Source organism: Sorex fumeus, unplaced genomic scaffold, assembly GCF_029834395.1.
Source record: "Sorex fumeus unplaced genomic scaffold, SorFum_2.1 ptg000048l, whole genome shotgun sequence".
Lineage (NCBI taxonomy): Eukaryota > Metazoa > Chordata > Mammalia > Eulipotyphla > Soricidae > Sorex > Sorex fumeus.
In genome coordinates, this window is record NW_026606105.1 from 9,793,650 (window position 1) to 9,806,657 (window position 13,008).

At 39.6% G+C, this 13,008-nt stretch overlaps 1 protein-coding gene across 9 annotated transcripts in view; it reads left to right on the plus strand.

The window, feature by feature from the left end:
* The window catches only part of DGKI (diacylglycerol kinase iota), a 512,024-nt gene that overhangs the window by 316,998 nt on the left and 182,018 nt on the right, over window positions 1-13,008 (plus strand). For all 9 annotated transcript variants that reach the window (XM_056123879.1, XM_056123870.1, XM_056123875.1 and 6 more), the window contains 2 exons: window positions 1,822-1,895; window positions 4,155-4,266. In XM_056123879.1, the coding sequence (XP_055979854.1) occupies window positions 1,822-1,895; window positions 4,155-4,266 (186 nt within the window). The remainder of the gene's footprint in view (window positions 1-1,821; window positions 1,896-4,154; window positions 4,267-13,008) is intronic.

Consider the following 13,008-nt stretch of genomic DNA (forward strand, 5'->3'; position numbering starts at 1 on the left):
GTACTTTTCATGTTTTCTTTTTGCTGTTTTAACTTACCAGTATGTGACTTTGTACATTGGAAGTATTTCACATGGAAATATTTTCTTTTGTGTTGTTTGAATGAGGGAAAAAGGTGAAAATATCTCTTCCAAAGCCTTGTAAAGTTTAAATGCAGTAGTATTCTAGAAAAATATTGTAAAAAGCACAATGTATTGTGAAATTCCCATTTTTATATAATTTTATATGTTCCCAGAATCACTGATATGTTTCCCAGGAGGAACAAGTAGAAAATTTTAAAATGAATTCTGTTCTAATTGCAATAATGTTAATTATATTTTCTCCAGTAATGCAATGACTCTCCTTTGAATGCTATAAGAGGATTATATTCGTTTTTTTTAAAATTTTACTGCTGACACCATTCAATTTTGATAATTTAAGATGTTTGCATTTTTTCATTATTCCTGTAATCATCTATCAACTCATTGCAAGTCCTTAAATAAATGTGAAGACTTCATGTTTGCCTAGCTTCTGAGAATATTGTAAAACACCTTCAATCAATATTAAATGGAATCCGGTTTCTATTAAAATAACACTTGAAAGAAGCTTTATTTATATAGAACTCTAAGATGTCCTGTAAACCAGTTTTGAAAACGCTAGTGAAGATTACACTGTATTCAGAGAATCTGGGGAGAGGAAAGACCATCTTGATTGCTCATAGAATCATACTCAGATGGAAACTCTTTCTAAAGAAATGATTAAAAATTTCCAGGGAGCTGGGAGCTGCTTTACTCTTTTCTTGGAAGGAGAAGATAATGGGGGGACTCGGGGGTGGGGGTGGGGGTTGAATTCTGTGATGAGAGTGTGACATTGGCCATCGTTAGCCATAACTAGGATTTTACTCTATAACATCTGTCACCAATGGGAAATGAGGAAGGAAAATGCACACCTTTTCTTTGATTAGCCAGAGGATGCATTTGGGGACAGCCCCAAGAGGATGAGAGAATATGAGCACAGAAGTGTGGCATCTGAGTCAGCCTGAGGCCCTGGAGGCCTCAGGATCACATCTGCCCACTGTAAAGCTTTTTATCTCTGAATAGCAGAGTCTGTGAGAGATTAACTTTGGAAGAGCAAATTGCTACTGGAGATGCTACTAATGTATAACAGATACTTTCAAAAATCTTACAGTTTGGGGCCTGAGAGATAGCCTAAGGGACTAAGTTGATGCTTTGCAAGTGGGAGGTCCAGGTGGATAGAGGTACCAAATAACTCCCACACACACACCGGAGCACCACCAGAAGCAAGCCCTGAGCACCTTCTCAGGAGTGGCCCTCATGCATTGCTGGATGTAGCCCCCAAACTTAAATTGAAATCTTGTACTGTATTTTTCTTTCACACACTTAAAATATTCCAAATCTTCGAATTAAAAATAATCTTTTAAAAAGTTGATAAAATACATAGTTACATTCATAAATTTTGTTTGAATCAAAATACTGTGCCACAGGTTGCTAATTCTTCAACCTCAGTCCTCATTCTTTTTCACTTAATTATTCTTAAGTCTTTTGATGATACCATTAGCTTGCATATTCAAGGTTAAGAATGATGCTAATTCCTTTGAATTTGAGGCCCAAGAAAAGCAATTTTTGTCAAATATCAGCTTTGTGTTTCTATTAAATCAAAGCATGTCTGATGAAGCTACATTCAATCAGTTTGAATCACAGCAGTCATTCATAAAGAGAGACCAGTTGTGAACTTGTCATTGTCAGCCTAATTATCTAGAGTAACTTTTTTTTTAGGTTGGTGCTATTTCAAATTCATTGCTTTTTCTGCTTTGTTTGTTATAGTGTGATGGAACAGATCTCACTCCAAAGATTCAGGAATTGAAGTTCCAGTGTATAGTATTTTTAAATATACCCAGGTAAGCTTCATTTTTTTTAATTCAATATGATCTCTGTTTGACTTGGATTATCTGGTTTCATCATAGTAAATTTCCAGATGCAAACAATGAAATCAGTTATCTTAGTGGCTTTTTTGGAATTTATAACTTAGATAATTGTGTTTCTACTCTGATAATTTTGTACTCCCACCATAATCATGGTAGGTGTGTGTGTGTGTGTGTGTGTGTGTGTGTGTGTGTGTGTGTGTGTGTGTGTATAATGGCACGAATGGTCTATACTTACCCATTCTCAAGAAACCTTGGCACCTCTCTTGACTGGAACAATTACGTTTAATTCTCAATTACTAATCTTTCTCCACCCCAAGAAGTGCAGACTTGAATAAATCCCTGTTTCCCCAAAGCTGCTAGGAAACCGTCCAGCCTGATTTTAGTATGGAATTCATTCAAAATCTTTGCCAGATGATTGCTTTGAAAAGAATAGAATAGGATCAATTAGAATAGCATTTTCTAGCCAGGATGTCAACTCTCTTTGGTGCTATTATAACCTAGGAGAAAGGGATATTTAAGACTAACTAGTCTCAATATAAGCACATGATCTCAATGGCATAAAATTAGATTCTTGGCTGCCAAGCCTAGTTCTGTGAAGGACAGATCTACAACCCTTTGCTATTTGCAAGCCAGACAACTTAGACACAAAACCTTCAAATACGTTCTATTTAGGCTAAATTTAATTCAAATGGGAATGATACCCGGATATATAGCTAGGAAAATATAGTCTACTGATTACTTCCAGCAGTGCTCAGTATAATCACTTACAACCTTACTCCAGAAGTATTTTCATCTCGTTTGCTTAAGTGAAAGGCCTATACTCTCAGGAAATGTAGTTTTCTTTTATTTTTCTCTCTTCTCTTTCCTTGCTTTTTTTCTCTGCCTTTCCCTTTCTGAGATTCCTCTTCTTCTACCTTTTCTATGCCCTTAATGTTCTCTTTCTATCAATCTCATATTGTTTTCTGCTCCACACTTTTTCCACTCTTTTTTCTTCAGTTACATCCTCATCTTCCAGGAGTACTTAAAGTCTAGTTTTTTTTTCTTTTTTGGGTCACACCTGGTGATGCTCAGGGGTTACTCCTGCCTTTGCACTCACGAATCACTCCTGGTAGTGCTCAGGGACCTTATGGGATGCTGGGAATCAAACCGAGGTCGGCCGCATGTAAGGCAAATGCCCTACCCGCTGTGCTATCGATCCAGCCCTTAAATCCTAGTTTTGAGTAGACTATTGATCACTGTCTCACCTCAATTCCCTTTTCCTTTCCTTCATGTTTATACCTCCCCCCCAAATTCTGAGACCACCCATTGATAACTCATGAAATATCATTGAAAGCCAACACACCAGTTATAGAATGTGAGTCATTGGTGATAATGTACTCAGTGAAAATTGATACCATAGGATGTTTTTGTTATAAAAAATGTGACTCATTTTCACAGGTTAATACTTTGAGGCTCTGAGAATTCATTTTTCAAAAAAAAAAGTGGGAAAAAATTAACCCAGATTAGAAAACTTAAAAAAAAATCTATTAGCTTATAAAATGTTGAAATTTCAAGATCTTAGCTTTGTATCTCTTTGTCAAAAAAAATCTATTAGCTTATAAAATTTTGTCAACCATGAAAACCACCCCTGTCCTTATAACTCCAACTCCCCACCATTTCCCTCCAGTAATAACCATAGATTTTACCTACTCTAGAAATTAGTCTTCTTGTGGTTTTCACTCCAGTTCATTTGCTTTAGTTATCCATATTCCACAAGGGTGAAACTTTCCAGTAAATGTCTTTAACTTCCTGACCTGCTTCACTCAGGAGGATAATGACCATCTCACCTTCTGTCACTTGGCCTTGGATGGTACAATTTCATCCCTTTTAATGGCAAAATTGCATTCCACCGAGGATACCTACCACAGCTTCTTTTTCTGGTCAACTGTTTATAGGCAGTTAGGTTGGTTCTATGCTTTATTAGAAACTGTTATTAGAAACAGTGCTGCTGTGAACATAAAGGGAGAAATATTCTTTTGAGTGAGTGCTTTTATGATAGATATTATGGAATTCCATTTTTAATTTTTGATGAGATCACCATACTATTTTCTGTAGAGGCTTCACTCATGTACATTCCCACCAAGAGCAGTCACTGTTCTTAAAGGAAGTAAACATTGACCCAGACTGTACCTTAATACCAGATAATCATGAGAAAAGTGGAGTAAGTATTTGCGTTTTAATCTTACCTTGCAGATATTGTGCTGGCACAATGCCCTGGGGGAACCCAGGAGATCACCATGATTTTGAACCTCAGCGGCATGACGATGGTTACATCGAAGTCATTGGATTCACCATGGCCTCTTTGGTGAGAAATGCAACTAGTTTACCGAAATAAAATGTATCTGACTTACAGATTTAGTCTCATGGACTTTGGGTATATATTTTTCTTCTGTTTTGTTCATTTATAAACTTGATATAGTGTAGTGTTGGGGAATGCAAGAACAAATGATGTTTTATCTTACTAAGAAAATCGGTGTATGTTGGTGTGAACTGCAAACACTACTGAATATCATTCATGAATTTTCCTGATTAGTTTTCTACCATAATTTAATACAAAGTTCTCAAACTAATTTGAAAAGCACCATTCCATAGATTTCCCAGCACTGATGCAAAACCCAAACCCTCTGATATTTTTGGCTCACCGAGAACTTGAGTGGATAGGGAGAAAGGCAAGTGATAAAGAGAGTATGAGACACTTCACCACTGCTCTTGGGTTCAAAATCTAAACCATTCTTTAGAATGGAGGACTGAATTTTTTTTTCATTTGAGCATATCTTGGTTCTTTTGTGCCACAGAGTCATTGCTTCTGCTGCTTGTCTAAAATATTTCCTGAAAGTATTACAGTATTACTTTCATCTCAACATTTTAGAACTTGTATTTCCCTAGCTATCTTAGGTTCTATTATAGATCGTATTTGGTTGGATGATTTTCACTTAAAATTATGTTACTTTGGGAGCTGGAGCAATAGCACAGCGGGTAGGGCATTTGCCTTGTATGCGGCCGACCCGGGTTCGATTCCCAGCCCCATATGGTCCCCTGAGAACCGCCAGGGGTAATTCTTGAGTTCAGAGCCAGGAGTAAACCCCTGTGCATCGCCAAGCATGACCCAAAAAGCAAATAAATAAATAAGCAAAAACTTTAAAAAAATTATGTTACTTTTGTCTTTTCAGAAAAGAGATGATAGACTGAAACTGAAACTAAAGTCTCTTTACACATAGTTCTCTGGATTTAGGAGAAATAGCAAACTGGAAATTGTTTTCCTAAGCTATGGGTGCAAAGGCCTTGGAGACAGACTTCTTAAGAAAAATAGCTTTTTTGGGGGGAGTTGGAAAGGATCACCTGATAGAAGTAGATAGAATTTTCCCAAGGGAGCAAGAGACACAAAGTTACTTTACTCTTGCCCTGCAGAACTGCTCATGGCATCCCCTAAAGAAGTCTAACTAGAAGACAGGGGGCAAGGGAACCAATGATGGAGGCCATAGGGAGAGGAGGGAATGTGGGTTGTGAAGCAGAAGTGGGGCTTGGCAGAGCTTCTTTACCCGAGTATCTCTCTAGTAGACAGAGGGAGTCCCGATGAGGAGATGTAGCAAGAATTAGTAATGTTTCTAAATGCCAAGAGATGAAGCAAGGGAAACTTAGAACAGTGGCAAGCCTGTGATAACCATCCTTACTTAGAGGTAGTTGAAGGACAGGTGAAAGTGGGAGAGGTAATCATGCTGGGGAAGTAGATAGGGACCAGATCACAGAAAGCATAATAGAGTTCATGCAGGAGTTTTCAATTGATTCCAGGGTCATGAGGGAATGAGTAAGGTGTTTTAAACATACTTACGGGGCTTGAGAGATAATACAGGGTTAAGGTGCATGCCCAGAACTACATGGTCCCCCAACCATGGAAGGCAACCCAGGAGCCTTTTAGCATCACAGCCAGCCTGGAGCCCAACAAGCAATGCCCAGTATCCCAGGTAATCCCTGGCACCCAGGTTTGAATATCCTCAAACCTCATTGGTCAAGAATCAGTCAGAGTAACTGCTTCTCTACCCCTTAAGCAGTGCTTAAAAACGTAAGATAAAATTTTTTGCTGGAAGAGTTCAGTACAAACATAGATAAAAATCCTAGTTTGAAATATCATGTCCCTTCCCTCAGCTTCTACAATCCTCAACTCAAGGCACTCCCATCTCTCCAACCTGTGACTTGCTTCCTTAGATTGTTTTGAAACAAATCCTAGATGTTAAATCATTTTTAGCTGTAAATATTTTTAATGTTTTTCCTTAAAAAATAAAATTTCATTTTATGAACACAACTACAAAGTCCTGCTCTCTCGAAAATTAGGATATTTTACAAAATATCTACCTAGTACTTTGTTATCCCACCACATCTATTTGTTTTCTCATGCCCTTTTTTTGAATAATGTCTTAATTAATTTGTTATGATTGGTTGAGATGACATTCACCTCTTTTTAATTTTACTCTAAAGAAAAACTGGCTCTCTGTCCTACTGTAGTGAGTTATTTAAATTTTATCTAAGATATCAATGACCATTCCTCTTTCTTTTTATTTGACCTAATGTGATGCTTAATCTCTATACATCAGATATACCCCTCACCCCTACCACCAAACCTACTTTGTTGGCAGTGTTTTTTTTTCTCTCTCTAAAGGAGGATAATGTCTCACCATTTCCCCCTTTTAAAAAATAGTTTTGAGAGGCTGGAGTGATAGCACAGCGGGTAGGGTGTTTACCTTGCATGCAGCCAACATGGCCGACCCGGGTTCGATTCCCAGCATCCCATATGGTTCCCCCGAGCACTGCAAGGAGTAATTCCTGAGTGCATGAGCCAGGAGTAACCCCTGAGCATCGCCGGGTGTGACCCAAAAAGCAAAAAAAAAAAAAAGTAGTTTTGATGATTTTTCTTTGGATCAAAGATTTATTGGCTCTGAAAGCAGGCTATTTTATTTTTTTCTTATTCTCTTTAGTAATTGGAAGAGTTCTATAAAGAGAAATTTCTCCTTGTCGACTGTTTAAACTGTTATGGATTGTGTAGAAAAGGCAGGAGTTCTTCTAGTTCTTCATTTAGACAGTTTCAGAGTCAAGAGTAAGTTCACTAGCAACCTCTGATCGTGACTGTTTTTAGAATGGCCTAGAATTTTTGCACACATCCTATTGAGAGTCTGTGTCCACATACCTTATTCGGATGTACTCATGAGTACTTTGTGGCCCATGAGACTAGATCATTACAGGCCATGCAATTTATGGGAAATGTAAGCAATACTGAGTTCCTTTGTTCAAGAAATTTTTTATAAACTGATGACAACCATTTATTTATTGATATGGGGCCACCTCAGCATTGCTTCCATGCTAGGTTTCCATTCTAGGTTTCCATGCTATGGATGGAACCTAGGGCCTCTTACTTATAAATTGTAAGCTGTCTGGTGTGGGAGGGGGCTGGAGCTATAGCACAGCAGGTAGGGTGTTTGCCTTGCACACGGCCGACCCGGGTTTAATTCCTCCATCCCTCTGGAGAACAAAACAAGCTACCGAGAGTATCCCACCTGCACGGCAGAGCCTGGCAAGCTCCCATGGCGTATCCAGTATGCCAAAAACAGTAAGAACAAGTCTCACAATGGACACATTACTGGTGTCCACTCGAGTAAATCAATGAACAATGGGATGACAGTGCTACAGCGCAGTGCTATGGTGCGGGAGAGATAGTACAGCAGGTGGGATATTTGCCTTGCATGCATCCAACCAACATGGGTTCAATTCCTGACACTCTTATTTGTCTCCTGAGCCCTGTCAGGGGTGGTTCCTGAGTGCGGAACCAGGAGTAAACCCTGAGCACTTCCAGGTGTAGCCCACCTCCCCCCCCCAAAAAAAAAAACTAAACTAAACTTTACCACTCAGTGGGTAGGGCGTTTACCTTGCACGTGGCCAACCTGGGCGACCTGGGTTCGATTCCTCTGCCCCTCTCAGTGAGCCCGGCAAGCTACCCAGAGTACTTCACCCACACGGCAAAGCCTGGCAAGCTACCCGTGACGTATTTGATATGCTAAACACAGTAACAACAAGTGCCACAATGGAGACATTACTGGGCCCTCTCAAGCAAATTGATGAACAATGGGAGGACAGTGACAGTGACAAACTTTACCACTTGAGTCACATCCCTAACCCCAATAACTGTTTATTAAAATGTCTCACTGCATCCAGGCAGTGTCCATCATATTTATAGATTCCACAAACACTGAATTCATAAGTGATAATCCAATAGACAAAATGATTGAAAGACAAAACCAGAAGCAAAGTCCTGTCTTGAGGACTAATCACAGTCCAGGATTAGGGGGACTACTCAAGGCATTCTTTGAAGTTTTGATAACTTCAAGGAAAAAGGCACGTGTGGGGCTAGAAAGGAGAGCTTCTTCGCATGGCTCTAAGGATAATTAGCCTATGGGATCTGGGTCACGTGAACCCCCAGTGTGGCGGCACCGACCACAACCACAGTGAACAAGGACACGGGCTTACAGAAAGACAGAGAAACCAAGGTTTTTACAACTTCTCAGAGGGGAGGTTGCAGGGAACATTATGAGGCCGCATGAGACGTGTGGTTTAGAAAGATTACCTGAGCATCTGGGTGATCAGAATCTCTGCTGCTTGAGGCAGATAGATCAGCACATGATCCCAAAGGCCAGAGCAGTGCTAGAAACCCTGACATGAGGAAGTGGGATGAAGATGAAAGGAAGTGGTGAATTCAAGAATTACTGAGCCACAGAGCTGATTGTGAAGGGAGGAAGAGAGTAGGGATGAATCCTGGCTGGCTGGTCAGGCAGGAAGATAGAGGACAAACATCAGGGAATTAGGACCTATCAAAGAAAGATCCTGTAGCCTAGAATCAATCGTTTTGTGTAAGTTAAATTTGATTCCCGTGTGTGGCAACTCATGAGCTACAGAAACAAGCCTTTTGAAACTCATGGAGTTCACAAGTTCCTTCCAGTGTAAGAGAATGTTTTGAGTTTTCATCAAACCCTTTTCTCTTCTATCCTATCATTAGTAGGAGAAAAGTCCTAGATGATGCTGGCTAAGAGGCATAAAAGGCCCTCCCGTTGATCGTCGATTTGCTCGAGCGGGCCCAGTAACGTCTCCATTGGAGACTTTGTTGTTACTGTGTCTGGCGTATCCAATACTCTTGGTAGCTTGCCGGGCTCTCCGAGAGGGGCGGAGGAATCGAACTCGGGTCGGCCATGTTGGCCGCTTGTAAGGCGAACGCTTGTAAGGCTAAGAGGCATGTAATTCTAAAATCGTCATTTTCCCCTCTTTCCATGGCAGAAATGGTGTAGTGCTTACATTCTAAGCATCATCAAAAGTGTGATGAGATTTCAGATTTTAGTTTGTTTCTAAGATTTTTTTTTAAATCCACATCAGGCCTAGGAGATAGCTCAAGGAGTGGTGTTCGTGTCATTTGTACTCAGTGCCTTGAGTGCAAGGCCCAGCGTTGTCTGCCCCTCAAAACTGCAGAGTCTTAGCAACACCATATTCCCTTTAAGCCTAACAGAGTATCAGCACGTGGAAATAGCCCCTAGCGCCTGTGGGGAGGAAACCTCCCACCCCCACCCCACCAATCCTACCATGCGTCAAGGAGTTAAGCTTAATGAATTAGAGCCCGGGTTTAGCATGCAGGAGCCCCAGGTTTAATCCTCCACACCTCAAGGTGCCTCAGCCATCCCTGGGAGAGATCTCTGAGCACTAGATGGGAATAGCCTTCAGGCCATCTTGGGTGTGACCCCCCAAAACTAAAATCCAGCTTGAAAAAAAGGAGAGTTATGGATACTACTGGAGGCAAAGTGCTTGCTATGCACCGGGCCAACCCAGGTTCGATCCCTGATACTGCCTGTGGTCCCCCAGCACCTCCAGGAGTGATCAGAAAGTCACAAGTAAGCCCTGAGTACAGATAAGTTTATACCCTCTTTCCCCAAAAACAAAGGAAAAAAAGGGACGATGAGTTAAGTGCAGTTTCAACAGTGCAATTTGAATATCCCATGCAAAGTAATACTGGCATATGTTTTTCTATGTTCATATATATTTTACCCTGCGATCCTTGTGATGGGCAGGAGCGATAGCACAGTGGGCATTTGCCTTGCACGCGGCCAACCCAGGGTTCAATTCCTCAGTCCCTCTCGGAGAACCCGGCAATCTACCGATAGCATCCCGCCCGTATGGCAGAGCCTCGCAAGCTCCCGTGGTGTATTCAATATGTCAAAAACAGTAACAAATCTCACAATGGAGATGTTATTGGTGCCCGCGCGAGCAAATTGATGAACAGCAGGAGGAATGTGCTACAGTGCTACATCCTTGTGCCAGTCCGCCATGGTATTTTTCACTCAAAATGAATGAATTTTATTTTTCTTTCTCCAATTTCACATTTGGGGGTTAACTATTGTATTGGTTATATTTTTAAGAGACTAAGTTATTTGAAAATGCCTATATGTGTACACAGTGATTATTTAAACAGAGAAATGTAGTTATTTAGGTAAGTGTATTTGTTGTCTATCTAAAATATTCAGAGTAGTGCTTTAAGAGAGAATTGAAATAGAATTACTGGAATTAGAAAAAAATCTTTAGATGCTTTATCGTTAATTGCAGATTTCAAAGCAGAAGTCTTTAATTCATTTTACTGGTTGAAAAGAATCCCCACTAATTAAGATGATTCTTTGTCGGTGCTTGGTAACCTGATTACCTTTTTGAATCTTACACAGGCCATAATCAGACATTGTAATTTGTATGTATTTCTGCCACAATTTGCTGCCATTATAGTTGTAAAGGTCCTTTCATGTTGAATCTGTTTCTAAGTAGTTTAAAACTTTTCAAGACTGTTCAAAGCTTTATTCAGCCTGAGGAATCAGGAGCCTAATTTGCCATGCAGTATGAAATCCAAAGACTTCTGTCTCCACAACTTTTAAAGAAAGCATATCCAGCTTTCTTTTTGTTAATTGAAATGAAAATATGTGGATTCTTTTTATATTTATGAGTTAGAGGCTATTCATTGAGAAGAATTACATGAGGAGATTCCCAGGGTGAAGTTTTACCCATATCAGATCAACTGTTCTTTTTATTTTTTAAGAAAAATGGTAATGGTAAATGTTGGCTTATTTTGGTAATGCACATAATGGTCAGAACTAACTAAAAGTAGAAATATCATTCCTAATCACATGTCTCATAAAAAATATTTATATGTTGGTGAATTTTTCCACTTTGATTTATTAACACACACGGCTACCTTCTATTTCATTGTATGTATCGCAATTTGACAATTTAATAATGCTTCATTTTTGAAAAAGTTTTATGAAACTTTTAACATTTTGGATGTTTGCTGTTCTAAACAGGTCCATAATTAATGTAGCTGTCCATAAATCTGCTCACATTTCAAATTGCTTTCTTTGATAAATCACCAGGAAAGAAATTACTGACACAATGTCAGACACATTTGAAAGCCTCTTAAGTACAGAATGGCTTTCTAGAAATTTTGTACCATTTACTCACCCACCAGCAGTATGTGAGAATGTCTTCTGGGAAATGACTGAAATGCAATACCCCACAAGTGCCAGAAATGTGTTCATGGATCAAGACAGAAAGCTGTTAATACATAATGAAATGAAGGAGAAAGAGCAACAGCATTCCATTCCTGGAAGAAAATAGATTATATGTGTGTAATACAGTCAATTCTGTCTTCTAAAATGAAAAAAAAAAAACAAATTTGAGAGTAATGGAAAGTTGTTCATTTTTATTATTACCTTTCTATCTTTTTGAGATTTTTTTATCTGAAGTGTCTGTGTTATGTGCATACATATTTTTTGCTCTCCCCACCCTCCCCTCTTTTTTGACCACACCTATCTATGCTCAGGGCTTACTCCTGACTCTGTCCAGGGATCACCAGTGGCAGGGCTCAGTAATAGGGGACCATGTGTGGTGCCAAGGATTGTACCTGGGTTGAGTCCAAGCAAGGCAAGGACCCTACTTCTATACTGTCACTGTAGCCCCAACATACATATTTTTCTTAAAAAAATTCTTTTGGTGATACTGCAGTTTATAGTGCTTTTAATAATGGTTTCTTATACACATAATTTCAATACCAAACCTATCATGAATGTATCCCTCCCTATCCCAAGGATCTCACTCCCAAATAAAACCCCCTTGCTCCTATGCCCCCAGCCCCCCATCATTCAGTTACCTGGGTCAGTTCTACCATTTTGTTGCCTCTGGCCCTTTGTTTCTACCTTCTTGCATATCTGTAAGTCTGACATATGAGAGAGAACATTCGGTATCTATTCTCTCGTTCTACATAAGACAAAGGGTTAATGTTGAAATTTATAAAACACTCACAAAACTCAACAACAAAATACCCAATGACTGCATCCATAAAATGGGGCAAGGAGATGGACAGATACTTCTCCAAAGAAGGCAAACAGATAGATGGTTGATAGGCTTAATGAAACAGTCCTTTCTACAACCCCCTCCATTTAATTTTTAAAATTTTATGATAATCCTATAGGCTGGAGTGATAGCACAGCAGGTAGGGCATTTGCCTTGGGTGCGGCTGGCCTGGCTGAGCTGGGTTTGATTTCTCCGACCCTCTTGGAGAGCCTGGCAAGCTACCGAGAGTATCTCGCCCGCACTGCAAAGCCTGGCAAGCTCCCCATGACATATTGTATATGCCAAACACAGTAACAATAAGACTCACAATGAAGACATTATTGGGCCCGCTCGAGCAACTCGATGAGCAATGGGAGGACAGTGCTACAGTGCTAATCCTACACTTCTAGAATAAGCCCTTTGTGATGTTTTAGCCCATTTTCTATGGCTGGTTCCAATGTTCAAATAATTTGTCAAAACTTTTTTGTGACTGTGATTATGAAAGTCATACTGTAAATTTTTTTCTGTGTTTGTTGGGTTTCGATATAAAGGTTATGTATATCTCATAATTTGAGATTGGAAGTAATATTCTGCTATTTTCTGAAATAATTTCTTTTGTTACTTTGTTTATAAATATTGTATCAGCTTTTCT